The sequence below is a fragment of the Rana temporaria genome, chromosome 1 (genome assembly GCF_905171775.1).
Source record: "Rana temporaria chromosome 1, aRanTem1.1, whole genome shotgun sequence".
NCBI lineage: Eukaryota > Metazoa > Chordata > Amphibia > Anura > Ranidae > Rana > Rana temporaria.
Window position 1 is genome coordinate 251,552,085 of NC_053489.1, and position 24,270 is coordinate 251,576,354.

Here is a 24,270-nt window from a genome sequence, read left to right on the forward strand (position 1 = left end):
TGATTAAAGGAAGATTCACAATTTCCAGGGATGACAGTAATAACATGATATCTCTGCAGATGAACAATATGGTCACAGATGATAGTTCTATGTATCACTGTACTAGAGAGTCACACTGACATAGAGTAATACAAAAACCACCCAGTCATTTTCTCTTTTGTCACTAGGTGGCAGCACAGTTTGTATATAAAGTAAAGGATTGAATCTATTCCACAATAGAATATGGGAGACAGCCTCCTTTATGCAGTTCACTTGATCCTTTCCCCAGACACCCCCCCAATCTAGGGTGACCACATTTCCAAACTACCATTCAGGGACACCCTCCCTTCCCAAAAATCAGCTTGTGCTGTAACGAATCACAGCACAGTGATTGGACACAAGACGCAGGTTTTATGATTTCTCCAATCACAAGCAGGGGGCGGAATTGTGCTCCTCCAGGCTATCCCGGCCAGGACAAGTACTGTCAGTGAGTAAAGTGGTGATGTGGTGGCCTTTTTCGGGGGCATCAGATTGGCCCTGGGTGGGGGGGGGGGGGGGGGGGTCTCTGTGTCAGTTTCATTCCGGGACACTGTATTGTCCTGGAATAAATGTACCCAGGACAGACCTGCAAAATGCGGGACTGTCCCGGGCAATCCGGGACACGTGGTCATCCTACCCCAATCAGTGATCCACTCACCGTAAATGTGACCTCATAATTGTATCCAATAGTCAGACAGCACATATTATGTAGTTGATATGCCTTGATTCCCCAAAACAGTCATATACTCCACTTATCACTCTCCATCAACCATTATAAGAAAGAAAAGGTCACAAGAACATCATAGTGCAACATTTTTATTAAAAGCATATAAAAGATTGCACTCACATAGTATAATTGCTGCCTGTTTCCTGGTTCAGATTGTTAGCTGCACTAGTTCCCCCTATAAGTTTCAAAACGCAGCCATTACTAATATAAAAAGAATACATTCATTTAAATTCTGGTATATACAGTATACCGTAGTTTGTAGATGCTATAAGCAATTAAAATACAATTATTGAGATTTTTTTCACCAAATACATATAGCAGTAATTTTGACCTAAATTTATGAAGATTAGATTTTTTTTATTTCTTTTAATGCATATATGTTTTATAGCAGTGTAGCACCCTTGTCCTAAACAGGGTTGCTATTAAATTTAGCTGTGCTAGATGGTAGCTAGCCTGGGTAATTTGTTGTCTTTGCAATCATTTGAGTTTTCTCCTTATGTCCCTTACACGCAATCCGAAAATCAGACAAAAAATACAGTTTTCTAATTGATCGTACGATAATTTGATTGTTAGTACACAGCTTTCGAGAGCCAGTTACGACAGTTCATCCGATATTATCGGATCGGACAAGCACGAAAACATTTCTTGTGGGATACCAGATCGTATGATTTTAATTTAATCAGTACAGTTGTCATTTGAATATACAATACAAATACACATGACATCACTTCTGATATTTTATTTGGTCGTACGAGAATTTTCGTAAGTTTAGTAAACTTCTCATGACTTGTGTCCATTTAGCTAGATTCAGGATGGCGAGCGCATACTTGCGGCGGCATAGCTTATGGCATTTAAGCTACGCCGCCGTAAGTTAGCGAGGCAAGTACATGATTCACAATGTACTTGCCTGCTAAGTTACGGCGGCGTAGCCTAAAGCGGGCGGGCGTAAGGGCGCCTAATTCAAATTTGTCTGAGGGGGCGTGTTTTATGATAATGAGGCTTGACCCGACGTGATTGACGTTTTATTTAACTGCGCCTGCGCCGTGCGCCTACATTTCCCAGTGTGCATTGCGGCTAAGTCCGCCGCACGGGCCTATTGATTTCGACGTGGACGTAAACTACGTAAATCCCTATTCACGGACGACTTACGCAAACGACGTAAAATTTGACGATTTTTTCGATTTGACGCGGGAACGGCGGCCATTCTTAACATTACTATTCCATCTATTTGATGGAACTTTAGGCCTGCTAATGCGTTACGTAAACAGCAAATCTGTGCTGCGTCGGCCGGGCGTACGTTCGTGAATAGGCGTATCTACTGACCGACCGCAATGGAAGCGCCACCTAGCGGTCAGCCTAAAAATTACACTTTAGGATACGAGGGTGTAAGACACTTACGCCGCTCGTATCTGAACCTAATTTAAGCGTATCTCGTTACCAGAATATGCTTAAATTAGCGCCGACGCAAATTATGACTTAGGCTGGCGTATCTACTGATACGCCAGCCTAAGTCTCTCTGAATCTGGCTAATAGACTTTAATGGAATTTTCCTCCAACTCAGATCCTTATCTTAATTGATGTGATTTGGATCCAACATTACAGGAAGATTACCCAGGCATTCCCTGTAGTTGCTTCAAAGTCGCTTCAAGTTGCATTAAGTTGCACTGAAGTCACACTGAAGTCTCCTAGCAAAGTCACGTGACTTTCAGGTCGCGGCAGTGTGAACCGAGTCTTAAACTTTACATATTTTTAAAACTACTTAGTGTATCTAGGTGAATTATGCCTTATGCCTTGTCAGGACAATTTGGACTTTCATATGGTGGTAAATGCTAATGGATTTTGACTTTTTTTATTAGACAAGGAATAGTGGCACAAAATAGTAAAAAAATAAAAAAGTTTTGCTATTACCTTAAAGTTGATCTAAAGCCTTTCCATTTTTTTCCATAATGCTTTCCCTGCATTAAAGTGGATGTAAACGCGATTTATAAAATTTGAGCTGGGCACATCTACCTGTAATGTTTTCTTATCTCTCTTCAAAGAGCCCTTAGCTGTCTCTTCCTTCATAGCTGTGTTATCAGCCTGATAAGTTCTCACAGATTCTGGGAGATCTGAGCCTGAAGTGTGTGTTGGAGGAGGTTGCTATAAATAGATCAGTGGCGGCCCGTCCATTAAGGGCACACAGGCGCCGCCTCCTCTATTACGTCACCCCCCGATTTGAGTAATGGATAGATTCATGCATAGCATGAATCTATCCATGGCCGCTGTGGCCACCTATTCAGGCATCTGGCCCCTTTAAGGATGCCAGGTGCCTGAATTACAGCAGCGGGGTGTTATTTTGAAACACCTAATTAGAGCCATAGGCTTTAATAGGCTTCAAAATAGGGTGCAGTCGGAGTGCAGAGCATTGCACTTGGAGGCCACCCAGGTGTGTTAGAAAAGCAAATAAATATTCACTTTTCTTACACTGAACCGCTTCTCTGCCAATCATGAAGCGCAGGTCTCATACCCGTCACCCGATTGGCTGAAGGCAAAGGCGATCCTATTGAACACGTAGCAGAAGTAAACAGAGATGCATGGGAAGCATGGAGGACACAGGAGCCGTCACCTGACCTACTACCCGTCCCACAGCTCACTGCCCTCACCTGCTGCCTGACCCACCACCAAGATTAAGTAAGTGCCGTTTAGAAAGCGAGCGAGCGTGGGGGGGGGGGGTCACAACGGCTACATTTAATGGGCACAGTGGCTGCATTTGATGGGCACAATGGCTGAAATCGATGGGCACAGTGGCTGCAATTGATGGGCATAGTGGTTGTAATGGATGGGAACAGTAGCTACAATTGATGGGCACAGTGGCTGCATTTGATGGGCACAGTGGCTGCATTTTATGGCACAGTGGCTGCAATGGATGGGAACAGTGACTGCATTTGATGGGCACAGTGGCTGCAATTTATGGGGCACAGTGGCTGCATTTGATGGGCACAGTGGCTGCAACTGATGGCACAGTTGCTGCAATTGATGAGACACAGTGGCTGCAATTGATGGGCACAGTGGCTGCATCTGATTGGCACAGTGGCTGCATCTGATTGGCACAGTGAGGCTGCAATTGATGTTTTTTTTCCAGAATTCTTTAGTTTGTTTGCACCCCCCAAAAAAAATTTGAGCACCAGCCACCACTGAAATAGATTAGCAGCCAGCTAAACAATTCATAGGCAACCTCTGCATGTGTGGGGAGGATGTGTGCCTTTTCTTCTTTTAACTTCACTTGGTATACGAAGGGTTTACATCCACGTTAAGGTAAAAAAAATGTCCCAGTGTTTGTACTGCCTCCTAACGCTCCCCCCCCAAAATAAAAACTTACCAGTGCCCTATCTGAATCCAGAGCTGTACCTGTCTGCACCAGTTCTCCTCTCTCTCTGCTTACAGAGACAGTAGCAGGAGCCATTGGCTCATGCTGCAGTCAATCAAATCCTGTGAGTAGAAAGTAGGGGGTGAAGCTGAGCCATTCTATGTGTGTCAATAGATGCACACAGCCCTGCTTGGGAGCGAGTCTGCAGGTGTGCCCCCATAGCAAGTGGGTTGTTTTGGGGTTGCACAAAGAGAAGGAGGAGCAGAGTGCTGATGAGGGACCCAAGAAGAGGAGGTTCAGGCCGTGCTGTGCACAAAACCATTGCGCAGAGCATGTAAGAATAACATGCTTTTTTAATTTTATTTTAAAAAGTACCTTTACAAATGCTTTAAGGTATAACTTTTTCATTTTGGATAGAGTGAGGGAGGGTTATAACCCCTGTCTTTTTTTTGTCATCTGTGTGCAATTGGTACAGGAAGTGAGAGGAAATCTGTCCAAAGTGAGGTAATCCTAGTGTGTCCCCAGGATCACCAGAACTAGTGTCCCCATTGGAAGATATCTCCTCTATTACTGTTCTGATGTATTTTACTTTCACTTTTGATGATAAAGTGAGGCACGGAGCCAACTGCAAGTCAGCGTAGGGCCGGCCATGACAGGGTTAACAGAACCCTGGTAGCTGGGGGGGAAGGAGGAGCAGGAGCTGTGGGAGGGGAGTTTACACATATCTCTCACCAGCCAGTTTCCCGGGCAGACAGGCGTGGGGGAGCAAAGTTGCATGGTCTGTACAGCCTGCAGCTGGGATTTTCTGCACAGGGAGCAAAGCTGCATGGTCTGTACAGCCTGCAGCTGGGTTTTTTCTGCGCGGGGAGAAAAGCTGCATGGTCTGTACAGCCTGCAACTGGGATTTTTCTGCACAGCAAGCGTTGGGACACAGGTAGGGGCGGCGAGATGGCAGGGATTGAAGCCCTGTTTGCACAGCTTAGGGCTGAGGCGGCGGTGCGGGGGGAGGACTGGCTGCAGCGTCAGCTGGGGACACTTCTCCCTCAGAACGGGGCAGCAAGCGGCGCGGCGCCGTCGGGGCCTAACCACACGGGCCAGGACATTATTCAGAGCGGTGGGGAAGCAGCGCTATCGGGGCCCAGTCACACCGGCCGGGGGACCGCGCGGTCGCGCTCGTCGCGCCCCCCCCGCAGATATTCACCCAGCCCATCCCCTGGTCAGCAGCGGTCGGAAGGCGGCAGGAACAGGGCCCCATCGGGCTCCCCCGCAAAGCGTGCGGCGGCGCCGGCTACGGGGGTCATTGAGGGCCCGGCAGGGGGGACCAGGAGCACCCAAGGACAGAGGGGGGGACGGCCGGGGGGCTCAGGTACGGCGGCCGTGCCCGCCCGACGTGTGGAGCAGGTGGAGACGGGCCCGGTCAGCAGGCCTCGGCGAGAGGGATCCCAGATTACGGTGGCTAGCCCCTCAGCTGCTACGGCTGGCCACTTGCAGGAAGACCGCAGCAGAGTTACGCCTGGCAGGAAAGCGCCGGCAAAATCCGCTCACGGGTCCAGGGCCCGCAGGGAGAGCGAATCCGGCCCTGGGCCTTCGGCCGCCGGGACCGAGCTGCCCGGGGGGTCATCATCGGGGGAAGAGGGGCTGTGCGAGGACCAGTCGGATGGGGAGCTGTCCGGTTCGGAGGAGGAGGTCGTGCCCAGGACGGTGCCTACAGCGAGGGATTCCAGACGATCGGCTGATGGGATTGCTTCCACGCAGCCCGGTGAGTCCTTTTCCACATATGTTTCAAATTTACGTTGTGATGATGTGGTTGTGGGGGGCCGGGTGGGGGGGGCCCGGGATAGGTTGGTGGTGCCCGCGGTGGCTGGGGGCAGTGCGACATCTTCCCAGGTTACGGACGCACAGGTGGGGAATCCTGGGGTGGATGCGGGGTTGCAGAGATTTTTGTCGGGGCTAGAGGCGTTGGTTAGCCAGCTTAAAGGGGGGGACAGACCCCCCGCGGGCCCGACCGCGGCTTGGGGGCCGGGAGGGGGGGTTGCGGCGGCTGCGGCAGCTGCCCCAACGGCGGTAGTGGTGACTGAGAAGGAGGCGAATGGGGGTGGCTTGGGGTCAGGACCGGCGGCACAGACGGCAGGGACTGCCGAGCCGGCAGGGGCCGCAGGCAAGAAGCGGGATTTGGTGCGGTTAGCGGATGAAGCAAAGGGGCAAGTGTATACTTGTTATGATGCGCCGCTGGGGGCACATTTGAAACAAGAGGTTCGGGAAAAAATCTGGAAGAGCGAATATGTGGAGATATTCGCTTTGTTACCGTTGGAGAAATTCAACTTGGATAGGGTGAAGCCCGAGGACTCCAAAAAGGAGGACGAGGAAAAGCGGAGGTATCGGCTCATACCTCGCACGTTTGCGAATTGGTCGCAGGCTTATTCTATTTTGGCCAGCGTGATTGGCGAGAAGAACCCCGAACACTGTTCGGCGCTCTTCAGCTACCAGGAGGCGATTAGCGAGGCCTATCGTTGTTATGGGGGCACGGGTTGGCTTCGTTATGACGAGCAATTTAGGCAACGTCGGGCGATTAGGCCGGACATCCGGTGGGACGCGAAGGACATTAGCCTTTGGATGCGGCTTATGACGGCTCCGAGGACGTCGGCGCCGTTTTTTCAGGGGGGGGCCGGCGGGGCCTCTTCCCTGGGACAGTCGGCCGGAAAGAAAAAGGGGGTTTGTTGGCAGTTCAACGAGGGAAACTGCAAATTCGGAGGGTCGTGCCGGTACAAGCATGAGTGCTCCGGGTGTGGGGGTAATCACCCCTCTTCCCGCTGCTTCAAGCAGGGCAAGGGCCGTTCCGGAGATCCTTCAGGCAAGAGGGAGCACGCCGGTGATGGTGAAAAGGATGCTGCCGTTTCTCGGTAGGTATCCGGACAGGGCGGCTGCCCAGCTCCTGGAGGAGGGGTTTACAGTTGGTTTTCGTATCCCTGCTAATTTGACCGTGATTCCGCCAATGTCCGAAAATTTACGTTCAGCTAGGCAACACTCGGAAGTGGTTTCCGAGAAGCTCCGTAAGGAGGTCGGGCTGGGCCGAATGGGTGGCCCGTTTGAGTCCCCTCCGTTAGCAGGCCTGGTGGTTTCACCGTTGGGGGTGGTACCGAAGAAAGAACCAAACAAGTTCAGGCTCATACACCACCTCTCCTTCCCAAAAGGGGGGTCGGTGAACGACGCGATTAATGCGGAGGATTGTTCAGTGTGCTACACTTCGTTCGACGCGGCGGTGAGTTGGGTTAGGCGGTACGGCCGGGGGGCGTTGATGGCCAAGTCGGACATCGAGGCGGCTTTCCGGCTGTTGCCGGTGCACCCGGACAGCTTTCGGTTGTTGGGGTGTCACTGGGAGGGCAAATTCTATGTGGACAAGTGCCTGCCCATGGGTTGCTCAGTGTCCTGCGCATTATTCGAACAGTTCAGTTCTTTCTTGGAGTGGGTGGTACGAGACGTGGCGGGGGTGGATTCGGTTATCCATTATCTGGATGACTTTCTCTGCATTGGACCGGCGGGGTCAAAGGTTTGCGCGGTTCTGTTGGCCACGCTGGAGCACATAGCTGAGCGTTTTGGGGTGCCACTGGCGCCCGACAAAACGGAGGGGCCTAGGTCGGTCATTCAGTTCTTGGGCATAGTTATCGATTCCGAGGCTATGGAATGCAGGCTGCCGGCGGACAAGTTGGAAGGCCTCAAGGCGGAGGTCAGGGGGATGATTGGCATGCGTAAGGTACAACTGAGAGCGCTGCAGTCGCTCTTGGGGAAGCTTAACTTTGCCTGCAGGATCCTCCCGATGGGGAGAATTTTTTGTCGGCGTCTGTCAGCCAGCACGGCAGGGGTTAGTTTGCCTAACCACTATGTAAGGCTGGTGAAGGAGCACAGGGAGGACCTGTGGGTCTGGCACTCTTTTTTAGAGGCCTTTAACGGTAGGGCCTTGTGGATGTCTGGCCCGGTCAGCAATTTTGACCTAGAGCTGTACACAGACGCGGCCGGGGGATCAGGCTTTGGGGCCTTTTTTCAAGGACAGTGGAGTGCGGGCCCCTGGCCTCAGTCCTGGCTGGCTGCGGGTTTTACGAAAAACTTGGTGCTGTTGGAGCTGTTTCCAGTGGTGCTGGCGGTTGAGTTGTGGGGCACGTCTTTCCGGGATCGGAAGGTGCGCTTCCATGGGGATAACCTGGGGGTCGTGCAGGTGATAAATCGCGTGACCGCGTCCTCTCCCCCAGTGATTCGGCTCCTGAGACACTTGGTACTGCGGTGTCTGCAGCTGAATGTGTTTGTTTATGCGGTGCATTTACCGGGGGTTGAAAATGTCGTGGCTGATGCTTTGTCTCGGTTCCAGTGGGACAGGTTCCGGGAGTTGGTGCCGGAAGCAGAGGAGCGAGGGGTCCCCTGTCCGGAGTGGCTGTGGCAGATTCCATTGGAATCATCTCCACCTGGATTAAAAAATCGGTGAGTGCGGGTACTTGGGCGGCCTATGAAAAAGTATGGGTAGAATGGAGTAGCTTGGTAATGGAATCTGAGGTGCACCTCTCGGGACCGGAGGTGAGGACGTTGGTGTGGTATTTTTTGTCCAGGAATATCGAGGCAGGAGTGTCTCAGTCGGTATTGGATAAGAAGTTGGCCGGTTTGGCGTTTTTATTCAAGTGGCAGGGGTTGCCAGATTTTACAAAGGATTTCTGGGTGCGCCAGGCTCTGAAAGGGTACAGGAAGCAAGGGCGGCGGCTGGATACGCGCCGCCCTGTGTCTTTCGACGTTTTAAAAGGGTTGATGGATAGGATGGGCACTGTGGGTTCGTCCGTTTTTGAAGTTACATTGTTTCGCGCGGCATTTGCGCTGGCATTTTTCGGGGCTTTTAGGATAGGCGAGTTGGTGAGCCCGTCGAGAATCGTCCAAGGGGGCATGGGGGCATCGGACGTTAGTTGGGCCCCGGAGGGGGTCACGTTGTGGCTCAGAAGGTCCAAAACGGACCAAAGTGGCAAGGGCAGAGCAGTCCAGGTGTTCCCGATCGAGGGATCGGAACTTTGCCCAGTGGGGCTGGTCCGGAAATATCTGGACATCCGTCCGGCGGTTGGGGGCACCTTTTTGGTACACGAAAATGGGGCCCCGCTGTCGAGATATCAGTTTGTGGCGGTGTTTAGGAAGTGTCTGGGGGAATTGGGCCTGGTTGCAAGGGAGTTCTCGGCTCATTCATTTAGGATTGGGGCTGCTACGGAGGCGGCAAGGAATGGACTAGGGGAGGACGCAATAAAGAGGATAGGAAGGTGGGAATCGAGGAGGTTTCGTTCATATGTTAGGCCGCAGCTGGTGGCAAATTTGCGGTGAGAGTTTGGGAGTTGTTGTTGGGATAAGGGGAAATGAGTTAGATGACTGTTTTGAAACGTGGGTGTCGCTGTATTGGGGGATGTGTTAGTTATTTGTTGTTGCTTACTGTCTTTCAGGTACTGGACCTTTGTTGGTCTGGATTTTGGGCCACTCTTACGTGGTTCGGGGGGAAAAACGGGCGGAGGCGCGCCCGACCGGTCGGCAACTGGGGATTTCGAGACAGGAGGCGAGGGTACGGTGGTTGGGGGTACCCGGGATGTTATGGAGCAGAGTTGTGCCGGAGGTTCACAAATGGGCACGTTTGGACAGACCTCCGGATGTGCTAGTGATTCATGCTGGGGGCAATGATCTTGGGGTGAGATCTATGCTGGAGATAGCGCGGGATATTAAATTCGACTTTCAGCGGCTCCGGTTGTCTTTCCCGGAGACGGTAGTGGTGTGGTCGGACATGGTGGCTAGGACATCGTGGAGGATGGCGAGGTCGGTAGACGCGGTGAATCGTGCACGCAGGAAGCTGAACAGGAATGTGGGGCGTTTTGTGCTAAGGAACGGGGGGCTGGTGGTTCGGCACCCGGAATTGGAGGTTGACCCTTGGCGTTACCTCAGGAGTGATGGTGTTCACCTCACGGACGTGGGGATTGACATGTGGGCTTTGCGCCTAGAGGAGGGGGTACAACAAGCAATGAGGGTGTGGAGGTGCGCCCGAAGGTAAGGTGTTATCTTCTCCTGCAAAGTCCGAAAAACACCCGCCACCAGCACCCGAAGGTATTACCCCAAAGATGGACACCAGTACCCAGTGGTGGATGGTTTCTGAAGGGGTTTCTAGTTCCCAGTCTACTAATGTAGCTGGAAGATTGGTGAATTGGGGGCACTGCGGTCAACGGTCGTCTTTGAGCCAGTTTCGGCTTGAGGCCTATGACCAGAGGTTAGGACACCGCAGTGCCAAATAAAGAGTTACAAGGTTAAAAAGTTAAAGTGTGAATAAGTTTAGTGGTTAGTGGGTCCTGCAAAGTCCAACACCATTTAGGAGAGGTATTATCTCAGGAATTTTACGTGTTTGTTGTTATGTTATTGGTTATTTATTATTTAAAGAGTATTTAAAATAAAGGAGGCTGCTACGGCCAGTTTTTACTCCAACATTAAGTGGTGGTCTCATTATTTATTAAGGGTTAATGTGGGGTATTAACTGTAAAAGGGTCTTAGCGGTCAGGGTGTATTCTGGTATACCATAGTCAAGTGAGGCACGGAGCCAACTGCAAGTCAGCGTAGGGCCGGCCATGACAGGGTTAACAGAACCCTGGTAGCTGGGGGGGAAGGAGGAGCAGGAGCTGTGGGAGGGGAGTTTACACATATCTCTCACCAGCCAGTTTCCCGGGCAGACAGGCGTGGGGGAGCAAAGTTCCCACCCACCCTCCCTAGTTTTGAGGTAGAAAATATGGACTGATGGTACTTGATAATTTGGTATGTGTTTGGGTGCTGTTTTTGTGTTTGTTTCTTTACAGGTGAGGATTACATCGTCGTGGCAGTGGCGGGTGTTTTTCGGACTTTGCAGGAGAAGATATTACCCCAAAGATGGACACCAGTACCCAGTGGTGGATGGTTTCTGAAGGGGTTTCTAGTTCCCAGTCTACTAATGTAGCTGGAAGATTGGTGAATTGGGGGCACTGCGGTCAACGGTCGTCTTTGAGCCAGTTTCGGCTTGAGGCCTATGACCAGAGGTTAGGACACCGCAGTGCCAAATAAAGAGTTACAAGGTTAAAAAGTTAAAGTGTGAATAAGTTTAGTGGTTAGTGGGTCCTGCAAAGTCCAACACCATTTAGGAGAGGTATTATCTCAGGAATTTTACGTGTTTGTTGTTATGTTATTGGTTATTTATTATTTAAAGAGTATTTAAAATAAAGGAGGCTGCTACGGCCAGTTTTTACTCCAACATTAAGTGGTGGTCTCATTATTTATTAAGGGTTAATGTGGGGTATTAACTGTAAAAGGGTCTTAGCGGTCAGGGTGTATTCTGGTATACCATAGTCATGGTAAACAGGACAATGAAAGAAGTGGAATTTCCCTAACAGGGACACAGACAGCAATTAAACCTGCACTTCACTCTAACCAAAGCTAAAAAAAAAAAAAAAAAGTTCTGCCTTTACTTATACATTATCCTACTGCCAAAAAACAACCCCAAATAAGCTCTCCACTTCCTGATAATCGCAGGGATACCACATATGTGTATACTATATTTGTTGTTTGTACCAGTAGAAGGGCCCAATAAGATGCACATTTTGCTTTTTCTATCCTACCTAAAACATATTGACACAGATACTGTCACTTTTACTAAGTGACACTGATACTAAATAAAAAAAAAATGTTTTAATCCTAAAACACACTGACCCTGACCTTTGATGCTGACCATGATCTTTGAACCAAATCCTGACCTAAAACAGAACCTGAGCTATTTTTTTCCTTTCTTTTTATTATTATTTTTTATGTATATATATGTATATATATATATATATATATATATATATATATATATATATATATATATATATATATATATATATATATATATATATATATTTTACACACACACACTTCTTTGTTTCTAATCAAACAATGCATCTTTCTCTCTAATCAAGAGGAGAAAAAGACACAGACTGAATTGTGACTGATCACTGTGATAGCCAATCAGAGGCTGTCACAATCATCAGTTGATCGGGAACCTAGTCTCCCGGTTCCCAGTCATTAGTATGGGACCAGTATTAGCAGTCAGTGGTGTAGATATCTGCTGTTATATGCAAATAATTCTCCGTCATTTCCAAGTATTACAACACTGACCAGAATAAAAGTACAGCGGCCCCAGGTCTAGAAATCAATTCTAAAATGTGCAGAGTTGTTCCCAAAATGAGGATTTTTATTGGACATTTATTAATACTGACATGCCTAACAGGTAGGAAGTTACTGAACATTTACCCGCAGGGCTCTGATGACATTTTATTGAGGTTACTACAAGTATCTTTCTTATGTAAGATATGTGTGGATGATATATTGATGATGTTTTATTTTTTTAGCTGTCACTTTGGCTCAACAACTCTTGCAGTCAGATCCTGCCGTGGTGAAGCCTGGGAGCTCCTATACACTGACATGTAAAGGTTCTGGATTCTCTGTCAGCGGCTACTGGATGCATTGGGTCAGACAGACCCCCGGAAAAGGACTACAATGGTTGTGTCAAATACACGGTACAACCACATACTACGCGGATGCGATTAAAGGAAGATTCACAATTTCCAGGGATGACAGTAATAACATGGTATCTCTGCAGATGAACAATATGGTCACAGATGATAGTTCTATGTATTACTGTACTAGAGAGACACACTGACATAGAGTATGGTTTTACTAATACAAAAACCACCCAGTCCTTCCCTCTTCTGTCACTAGGTGGCAGCACAGTTTATAAAGACGTTCATTGCCAGGGCTGAGAATATAGAAAACATCACTAAACTATTTTAGGAACCTGCCATGAAAGAAATATGAGGGATACTTTGCTGACTTCTGAAAACACTAGATAAATGGCTGTCATACTGATCCTTTGTTTTCAGTCATTTCTAAGTTAACTCACGGACTCCCCTCTGACTTACCAGTTGCATCTTTTTCCTTGCAAAATGTTAGTTACAGACAGAAAATTTGTATTTTTGGGGGAAAAATGGGTCATCAATTAGGCCCCGTATGACATGTTTCCATTAAATAAGAAAAAAACAAGTACTAAGCAAAACAATGACATCTATAGGAAATGATATGTTCACCACAGCTAAGCAGTTAGGATAGACAGGTTGCATTAGATAAGCTGAGCCATACTCAATGATGCACAATATTTTGTTAGGTGATAACTTTCAGTTCATTTATTTGTAATGTCTACTAAAAAATAGTTGTCATTCTACCAACCACTTCAGCTCTGGAAGATTTACCCCCCCTTCATGACCAGGCCATTTTTTGTAATACGACACTGCGTTATTTTAACTAAAAATTGCGTGGACATGTGACACTGTACCTAAATAAAATTGATGTCCTTTTTTCCACAAATAGAGCTTTCTTTTGGTCGTATTTGATCACCTCTGCGTTTTTAAAATTTTCACTATATAAAAAAGACCAACAATTTTGAAAAAAAATAAATAAAATTGTTTTACTTTCTGCTATAATTTTTTTTTTTTTTTTAAAAATCTAATTTCTTTATCAATTTAGGCCACTATGTATTCTGCTACATATTTTTGTTAAAAAAGAAAAAAAAAAAAAAAAAAAATAAAAGTATCACATGGGTAGGTACAGAGCATGATGGGACTGTGAGGCCTATATAGGTCCGATGCAAGGCGCGCATCCGTCATTTCAGCGAGAAGAACCGGCGTGTCAACATCTGGAGAAGAAGAGAAGTGAAGAACATGACGTCACAGCGCGGAAGAAGAACTCACAGCACGGAAGGAGAAGAAGACGTACAGCACGGAAGAAGGCACCGGACAGCGAGACGAAGAACCGGGGTGCGCCGAGTCAACAGCGGAGAGCGGCGAACATAGAAGGAGACCCCCGGAGAGTTGAGAAGACCCCCCGGATAGCGGAGAAGACCCGTCGGGATAGCGGAAGAAGAAGCCCCCCCGCCGAAGACGCCGGAGGAAACCCACCGGGGGGTGGGGGCTTTTTTAAAAGCGATCCCCCCCTGCGGTGGAAGAGAACCAGACGGCGGCCCCCACCCACCCGAAGACGTCAAAGAAGAAGCTCCCCCTGGTAAAAGAGCTAATAAAGAAGACAGGGGGGGCCTCCGGAGCAGACTAATAAAATATTTTAATACCCTGTGTGGTTTATTTGTGTTTTTACCACTTTTCTTGCAGGTGAATGGGTAGGGGTACGATGTACCCCATACTCATTCACTTAGGGTGGGGGGCCGGTATCTGGGGGCCCCTTATTAAAGGGGGCTCCCAGATTCCGATAAGCCTCCCGCCCGCATACCCCGACAACCAACGGCCAGGGTTGTCGGGAAGGGGCCCTGTCCTCATCAACATGGGGACAGGGTGCTCTGAGGTGGGGGGGCCGAAGTGCGCCCCCCTGCCCCAGAGCACCCAACCCCCCCATGTTGAGGGCATGCAGCCTGGTACGGCTCAGGAGGGGGGGGCGCTCGCTCGTCCCCACTCCCTTCCTGGCTGGCCGGGTAGCGTGCTTTGGATACGGGTCTGGTATGGATTGTAGGGGGACCCCCTATGCCGTTTTTTTTCGGCGTAGGGGGGCTCTCCTTACAACCCATAACAGACCCAAGGGCCCGGTATGCTCCTGAGGGGGGAACCCATGCCGGATTTTTATTTAAAATCCGGCGGGGACTTCCCCCTCAGGATTCATAACAAACGCCGCACACGTGTAGAATTGGCGGGAATCCAAGTCGGATCTCCCGTCGCTTCTATGACGCGCTTGCTGGGATGTGCTGTCACTATTCCAGTGAGTGCGAGATCTCGGCACCATGTCGCCGAGAATCAGCGCGATGCTGTCGTGCTAAAAACACAATATCACAAACACCTACTGTATAAAGACAGTAGTTATAATAACTGTATCAACATACAACTTACTATAATAGTGCAATGAGTGTACACAAATTATTAACACTTAAGGTCCCTTGAGCCTCTACTGCGGCGCGTCTCCAAGTGGGACTAGTGCTCAGAGTGACAATGCCTTGACACTGGTCACCTTCCCACTTCCAGTACGGCCGCACCAAACATACCAATGCAAAGATATCAACACAGCACAATACAATTTGTCAAGAGCTTCCCCTGAGGTATAAGGCAGCCTTTTGTCTTACTGTATCCAAAGCACAAACCCTCCCAATGAGAAGTGTAGTCTCCGGTCCTCTTTGTCTTCGGCTAGCGATTATACTGCAGTGTTTGTAATCCAATGGTTTAACAAGTAATGAAGTAACATAACTGAAGAGTGATAACAATTCCTGCTATACAGCACACTTGTAGATGCATTCGGTGTAGGTATATCTTAATCATCAGTCAGCCCTCAATGAAGCATAGGCTTTTAAACCTGATTGAACTCAGTCTATTTGAATGAAGCCTCCCTGTAGGACTACAGGTCCCAGCAACACTGTGAAATGAGTCCAAGTGTGTTAAGGGTGTTAAATAACTTCTGGGCGACAGCCCTCTCACCACACCAGGTCTGGAAAGTTGTGAACCTCCGCTCCGGCTGTCTCAGTCCTGCTGCCAGTCAGCACTGTCACGCTGCTCCGCTCCGCAAGCAAACCGGACATCCACTTGTCTCTGTCAAGGGTCCTGGATCTTCAGACCCGATCACGCTGCCTCTCCAGCACACTGTGGTAAGGCAGAGTCAATGGATGTTGTTCTGCTCTGCACGATGTAGGCCCTCTCTGAACACTCCTTCACAGATCCTCACAGGCAGACCATGCATCCAGAAGAGACAGAAAATGGCTGCACTCTGCCTTTTATTTCCCACCCAGCATGCAGTTCAGCCACCTAGTGTTCATGGGTAAGTGAGTGAGCATTATGGGTGAGTGAGTCTCTTCACAGTCAATAAACATTTTCTGCTCTGCATGTGTAAGTTAATATATCTCTCACATTGGCATTTGGCTCCCTCTAGTGGTATACAATATTTAGCATTACATGACAAAAATACCAGTGCTACATACTCCCCCTGCTTTAAGTCTTTGGTCCCCAAAGATATTCAAACTCTTAGCTCTATTACACATTTTTGCCTCTAGGCGATTGCACAATACTGACAGAGGAGCCTCCCACCAGTTCTCATGTGATGGGAGACTGTTCTGTGCACTCACAGCTGACACTGTAGTGTCTGGTACAGATGTGTCAAGGGGTGGGTTGGGGTTCTCTCTTTCTGAATTGACAGTAGAGAGACCAGGCATTTCAGAATTTCTTTTGACAGTAAACCGAGTCTGGTTGGAGCATTCACCCAGCACATCATAAGTTAATCTTTTGGGTGCATGAATCTCTCTTTTAACTCTTTGTCTCTTGGGTGTAGGCACTATCTTCGAGCAGGTACTATCCTCTCCCACTTCAGACTCTTGTACTTCAATGTCATTAAAGGACAAGTGATCCTCAGAGTGTCCATTTTGTGGCACAAATTCTGGGGCTTCTGGTCTAAGAATTCCATTGTCCTTTCTTCTTCTGTGGGGTGAACAGTTTGCATCAACTCCTGGCATTTCAGGTGACCACAACCAGCTTATCTCCATCTCCTCCTCCTCACTACCTTCTGTGGCAAGGGATCCAGATCGAGACCTAGTTACAGGTCGAGGTACAGCAGTAGACGTGGACGGTAGTTCCTGTCGTGAAGTTATTCGGACTGCTTCTGTTAGAGGTAGGAGGTGATTCCGGTGCCACATTTTTAATGGTCCTGTACCCCCTTCCGGTTTGATCTGATATACCGGCAGTCCTGGGAGTCGTTTGCATACAATGTACGGCTGTGACTTCCAGCGATCAGCCAGCTTGTGTTTCCCTGGTATGCCCAGGTTTCTCAACAAGACTCGGTCACCAGGTTGTAGATCTTGAATCCGTACCTTGAGGTCAAAGTTCCTCTTGTTTCTACTTCCTCTTGTGTCCGATGTGGCTTGGGCTTTTTCATATGCGGCCTTCAAACTTCTCCGCAATCTGTCTACATACCCTTGGTGAGAAGTCTCTGAGGTGTGGTCCAGAAAAGTGCCAAAAGCCAAATCCACCGGTAGTCTGGCTTCTCGTCCAAACATCAGACGATAAGGCGAATACCCTGTAGCATCACTTATGGTGCTATTGTAGGCGTGTACCATGGCTGTGATGTGTTTACTCCACTGTTGTTTTTGTTCAGAGGCCAGAGTCCCCAACATGTTGAGAAGGGTTCGGTTAAACCTCTCGGGTTGAGGGTCCCCTTGTGGATGGTAGGGAGTAGTCCTGGATTTTTTTATGCCTAGTAGATCCAACAGTCGTCTAATAAGGGTACTCTCGAAGTCTCTTCCCTGATCTGAGTGGATCCGTTGAGGCAAGCCATAGTGAATGAAGAATTTTTCCACTAAGGTCTTCGCCACTGTAGATGCCTGCTGATCCCTGGTGGGAAATGCCTGAGCGTATCGGGTGAAGTGATCAGTGACTACCAGGATGTTTCCTTGCCCACTCAGGTCAGATTCCAAACATAGGAAATCTATGCATACTAGATCCATTGGCCCTTGACTCTCTAAATGGTCCCTCACCAGTTGGAGAGTCCTTTCTGATCCCAGGTGGCCATGGTGATCATGCAGGGCAATTAATGATAAAATGGGGGATGTGGTGGCGCTTGCAACTAAAATCACTAAATAATGTATATAATAAAATTATAATAAATTCAGCAAAATAGACTCCGCCTCCTGGCAATGATTAAAAGTGTATCACTCTAAACCGGAATACCATCCAACAAAAATAACCATAAAGTGGAGGATATTGAGAGCGAGAAAATAATGAAATATGTGTGACCAACGTGCCACTGACAGCACAATAGTCTAAATTAAATAGCAAACTTCAAACCTGTGCATACAACATTTTCTTCAAATATAATTATGATAGTCCATACAGTGCTTCATCCACAAATCGTGCAATGTGCAACTATGCAAAATAAATAAATAAATATCCAGTGACTGACTGTCCACAAAATATAAATATAATAAATAAAATGTGAATAATTCCGATGATAAAAAACAATCCAAAAAGTGCTGGAAGTGAAAAATATATAGATATAGTCCACACAGGGATCCCTAGAAAAGCGTGTAAAAAAAGGGGGTCCCAATGAAACTTTAAAAATCCATGTCCAGTGCACAAATCGTGCAAAAGTGCAAAAAACTAAATTCCAGTGGCTAATAAATATAATGAGTTTCTAAAGTGCATCTGTGCTCAGGTTGCTGTGACATGCAGAGTAATGTGATTGCAGTCAGCCCGATTTCTCCACGGTGACCAGGGATGTAAGTGCTAGCCCCTTACCTCAGGGAGGCTAATAAATAGCCTATAGGAATGTTTCCCAATAATGTCTCCCACAATCAGCCGATCAATCCGCTCCAATGAAATCACAGGCTCAGCGCGATGACTAAGCAGTGCTGTAAGAACAGCATGTAAAACGGCGTGTGTGTAATCCTGTGTCTCCCGCTCTGCGGCCGCAAGCGGGTGACGTCACCAACAGCCCTCCAACGTCCTCACGCGTATCGCGACAGCCGACGTCGCTTAATCATAGGATCCTATGATTAAGCGACGTCGGCTGTCGCGATACGCGTGAGGACGTTGGAGGGCTGTTGGTGACGTCACCCGCTTGCGGCCGCAGAGCGGGAGACACAGGATTACACACACGCCGTTTTACATGCTGTTCTTACAGCATATTGTGCTGTCAGTGGCACGTTGGTCACACATATTTCATTATTTTCTCGCTCTCAATATCCTCCACTTTATGGTTATTTTTGTTGGATGGTATTCCGGTTTAAAGTGATACACTTTTAATCATTGCCAGGAGGCGGAGTCTATTTTGCTGAATTTATTATAATTTTATTATATACATTATTTAGTGATTTTAGTTGCAAGCGCCACCACATCCCCCATTTTATCATTTACTGTCAGTGTGTGAGCACTATTAGTGGTGGCTGCTGCATATTCATTTATTCTGTTCTTATATTGATTAGGTTGGTTTTGCGCATTAGTTCCCCCAGAGCTTTTTTTCTCAGAAAATAGGTGCAGGAACTCAACCACGACCCGTTCAGATTTCACAAACAGTAGAAGGGTCTTAAAGGTGCATTAAATACCAGGATTGCATTACATACAGAGTGCAGAGTTCAGGGGTTTACACACAGAGTGCAGAGCTGTCACTTGTAAACACAGAAACCAGACTTCTGTATTTACAAGTGATTGTGGTGAGCAGGCACCAAAGGGTCTGAGCCAGAGGTGGTGGAACTGAGTTCCCCCAAGTTCCCCCTGAAAAAAAGTCCTGAGTTCCCCCCATATTTCACACTTGCAGGGCAATTAATACTTTCTCTCTATGCTTCTCTGGCAAAAACAACTGCCACTTCTCTTCAGAATCTTCAGAGGGGCCCCTTCTGTAGACCACCCCTTGCTGCAGCTGCAACCGATCCCACACTTTGCGAAGCAGGCGAGCTTCCTTCTGAGCGCTCTGGAGAAGTAGATCAGGGTGTTGGCTCTCCAAAGCCTTCAATACCAGGCCACAAAGGGGATCTTCCTGTTGGTGTCTCCGGAGGTCCTTCCTAGATAGCTTAGGTAGACCCTCCTCCACAATTTGAGTGACATTACAATAGCACTTAGGCACCCCCGCAGCGGACACTCCGACTTCTTCAGCCCTGGCTCCACCTTTCACTTGTTGTTCCGCCCCCTCACAAAGGGCTCTCACACTCTCAGGGGTAAGCTGGGTCCATCCTCCTGAGTGGTCCTGGGAACAGTGGGGCCTTCTGGACAGTGCATTAGCGTCTCGATTCCCAACTCCTGGTCGATATTTCAGGCTGAAAGTAAATGCAGAGAGGGCAGCCAACCATCTATGGCCTGTGGCGTCCAATTTTGCTGTAGTGAGCAAGTATGTGAGAGGATTGTTGTCCGTCTTAATCACGAACTCGGCGCCATATAGATAGTCTTTTAATTTGTCTACTACCGCCCACTTCAAGGCCAGAAACTCAAGCTTGTGAGTTGGGTAATTCCTCTCAGCAGGTGTCAGACTCCGGCTCACATAAGCAATAGGTCGTAAATGTCTGTCGTACTCCTGATAAAGCACTCCACCTAGTCCATCTCGGCTGGCATCCACGTGCAGTTCGTAGGGTCTGGTAGGGTCTGCATAGGCCAAGACCGGGGCAGTGGTAAGGCTCCACTTCAGCTGTCTAAAGGTCTCTTCGCATTGCGGAGTCCACTGGTCTTCGATGGACTCTTTCTTCTTCCTAGGTCCCTCTTTTGGTTTTCCAGGTTTGTCCGAATCTAAACCAGCTTCCTCTTGGTTCTTCAACAGCTCAGTGAGTGGATGAGCTATCTTGGCAAACCCTTCTACGAACCTACGGTAGTATGAACAGAACCCTAAAAATGACCTAAGCTCGGTCACATTCGTGGGTCTGGGCCAAGAGGTGACAGCTTCCAGCTTCTGAGGGTCTGTGGCCACTCCTTCGGCGGACACAATGTGGCCCAGGTAACTCACTGAAGGTTGATAGAATTGGCACTTCTCCATGGAGAGCTTCAGGCCTTCATCATGGAGTCTCCTCAAGACTTTCTCCAGGCGCTCTTCGTGCTCCTCCAAGGTTCTGCCAAACACTATGACGTCATCCAAATATACCAGCACTTCAATCAGGTTCATGTCACCTACAGTCTTCTCCATCAACCTCTGGAAAGTGGCTGGGGCTCCAGACAGACCTTGTGGCATGCAATTGAATTCAAAGAATCCTACAGGAGTAATGAAAGCGGTCTTCTCCCTATCTTCGGGGTGCATGGGGATCTGGTAGTACCCACTTTTTAAATCCAGCACACTGAACCACTTTGCCCCCGACAGGCTCTGTAAAGCATCTTCTATTCGGGGTGTGGTGTATTGGTCGGGAATGGTCCTTCGGTTCAGTGTCCTATAGTCAATGCACAGTCGTAAAGACCCATTCTTCTTCCTCACTACCACTATTGGGGAAGCATACGGACTCCGAGACTCTCGGATGATTCCTGTCTTCTTCAACTCAGCCAGCTGTTCCCGCAGATCTTCCAAGTCTCCCAATGGAATCCGCCTGACCCTCTCTCTGAAGGGTTTATCTTCCTCCAATCGAATCTTGTGTTCAGCACTTTTTGCAAGCCCCACATCAAACTCACTTTTTGAAAACGCAGTTCTCCATCTCAGGAGCTGGGTTTTTGCTCTCTCCATCCAATCAGGTGTTAGGAATCTCTGCCTCTTGTCCTCCCACGATACCATACGATAAGACTGGGGTTGCTTGATTCACCTGCCCCAGCAACACTCTAGATGGCATCTTCACAGGTGAGGTTGTGGTGTTCCGGACACTGACTGAGACCTTCCCTCCGCTCCGCTTCAGCGCCTTGGTCGATAACAATTCTGGGATTATTTCCAACTCCTTATCTTCCTTCTCTCTGTCCGTCTCAAGGACGATGAAAGGGCCAGGTTGTCTCCAAGTCAGTTTGATAGAAGCTTTCAAACAGACTACTTCACCTGGTTGCACAATCTTCTCACTTCTGTCTAAGCGCCAGATTTTTCCCACTCCTTCCGCCGGGGCTTTCTGCTCATGCAATAGATTCTGGTACACTTGTGCTAGCATTGGGTGTACCTTCGTGGCTGGAGTGCTCTGTACTTGGACAAGCGGTGTCAAAAGTCTTCGGACCAGGTCGGTATTTGTCCCAATGATGAGAGAACTTCTATCAGCCCCCGGGGGGCGGGGACACACCACTGCCAGGGTATCGAAGGTTTCGGCCTTTCCCGCCACACTCGGGTCGAAGGTGAGCTTAATGGGTAGGTAGCCGTCATAAGGGAAATTCTGGGTCCCTAGGCCCCATATCTCCAATTCCTTCAGCTTCTGCAGTGGCAAGTGTCTGAGATGTTTTTCATAAAAGTCACTGTAAAGTAAAGTCACTTGGGCTCCAGTATCTAACAGGGCTTTAGTATAAATCCCTTCCACTTGGATGGGGACAATTGGAGAAGGTCCCACTAGCTCAGGAGGGAATCCATGGGGAGTGGCAGGTTTAGCCTGTTTGGTAGTTTGCACTTTTACACCTCGCTTCTGTGGGCTCTTGCCCGGATTCGGCCTAAGTGTGTCCCCAGGGACCTGGTATGTATGAGGTTGTTTGGAGCTGGCTGTTGTAACAGGGCGCCCAGCTGGCTCCTTCACTGGGGCCCTCTGAAGTTTTCCGTCGGCTTTTGATTTTTTGGCTTCCTTGGGCATACTTGACGGTAGTGTCCAACTCCCCCGCAGTTGAAACAGGTCTTTGGCTTCGCCGGTTTCTCGGTCTGAGCGGCTGTAGGATCCATCGGGGTCTTAGGTGCCGGGACTTCCTCCCTCTGTGGTCCAACCAGCTTAGCAGACAACAGGGCCATCATTTCCAACATCTCTTTCTGCATTTGAAACAGTTTTCCAAATTCAGACTGGGGCAGATGTTGTACAGGTAAGGACCAGGGCATTTGATCAGTGTTCACCGTCAGGACACTGGGTTCCTGGGGGCCCTGTAGAATTTCAGATTGATGCCCTTTGGTTCTTACTGTGGTGCTGTACTGAATTTTCCTTTGTTTCTTCTCCCTTTCCATCTCCATCTTGGCTGCTTCATTAGTCTCTTCAATGAGCACCTCATCTGTAGTGAAAGGATCGTCCAAGTACTGCCTTAACTGGAACTTGATATAGTCACTTCTCAGTCCTGTAGCCACAGACCTCAGGAATTTCTTCTGGATCAGTTCAGCCCCAAAGTGTTCATCTGAATCTTCTCCTTTCGAAACAGACAACAGGCGGTCTTTCAACTCAATGGCCCTGAATAAGAAATTCTGGGGGGTCTCCTGACTGCTCTGTGCCATATTTATCAGTTGATGATATAGCTCAGCAGCATCTTCCTCTTTGTAGTAGCTCTTTAGTATTCTCCTGAGTTGTACTAAAGTCAGTCCATTTTTCATTTCCAGCATGCCTTTGATACTTTGACCTGGGCTAATGGCGTTGACTACAGCCTCTACAATTTCGGATTCAAGATATCCTCTTTGGAGTCCCAGTTCAATCTGATGCAGAAGATTTGTATAGGACAGGTTGCCTTTCTGTTCCTTCTCTCCTATCTGACCTTCAATCTTGAAATCTTTCCGGATCGTCACCTCTGGCAAGTGGCTATGAGTGCGTCTCTGGATGACTGAAGCAGGTCTTTGCCTTTGCTTACCACCGCTCGAGTCCTTGCACGGGACACTTAACTCTTCAATGTGTCCTGCGATCATGCCGGAGGTCTCCTTGAACCTTTCTTGTATATTGTGGTACTGCCGTTTTAGGTCAGCTAGTTGTCGTTCCGACTGGGAACCTCTCCTGTGCGTGTCAACCACGGCCTCTTCCTTCTCCAAAGGGGGCCTTGTACTGATTTTGATTGGAGTTGACCCAAAACTAACTCCCAGCATTGTTGGCTTAACATGTCTAGAGTTGGCAGAGCTCCCTCCAAGCCCTTCTGGGTGCGTCAGGTAAAACTTGGTTTTGCCAGCTAGCTGCACACTCGAGCCTCTAAAGTTCTCCGGAATTCCCTTTCTCCATTCCAATAGGGCGTAAGTGTGAGAGGTCCCACAATCTGGTCTGATGGCAATCACCCAGGCCTTTCTATCTGGGGACAATGCCTTTACAATCTGGCTGACCTGTTCTTCCTCCCAAGCTTCTCCTGGGAGTGCGATTGCCACGCTCGCTTCTGAGCGAGCGCCTTCTGCTTCACACCACCGCTCCACTGTGACGGGGTCCATACTGGTGCCAAGAGGGTGGGCTTAATTTCAGAGTAACAGGATCCCGGACGAGCCCCCACTTGTAGCACTTACCCCCGAAGGAGCTGCTGGTAATTGATTGGGCCTGTACTCTGCTTTTCTACCCCCAAAAAATTTGTCTCAACCCGCTTGACACAGCTGTGTAACAGTGTGGATGTGAAACCTTCACTAAACGGAACAACCCCACATAACAGTGTGTATATAGTGTACCTTTATCGCTATCTGGGTATCCGTTGTTCCACCTGTTAGAATAATGAACAAGCCTCACACCAATTGTGATCAACCAAAATGTAAGTTTACTGGAACTAGTATAAAGACAGTAGTTATAATAACTGTATCAACATACAACTTACTATAATAGTGCAATGAGTGTACACAAATTATTAACACT

General features: G+C 48.4%; 1 protein-coding gene across 1 annotated transcript; it reads left to right on the plus strand.

The window, feature by feature from the left end:
• The first annotated feature begins 4,698 nt into the window (after window positions 1-4,698).
• Window positions 4,699-10,940, plus strand: LOC120910539. Its single transcript, XM_040322330.1, has 3 exons — window positions 4,699-5,850; window positions 9,551-10,142; window positions 10,937-10,940. Exons 1-3 carry the CDS (start codon window positions 5,040-5,042, stop codon window positions 10,938-10,940), a joined length of 1,407 nt encoding a protein of 468 aa, XP_040178264.1. The 5' UTR covers window positions 4,699-5,039.
• Window positions 10,941-24,270: the final 13,330 nt, after the last annotated feature.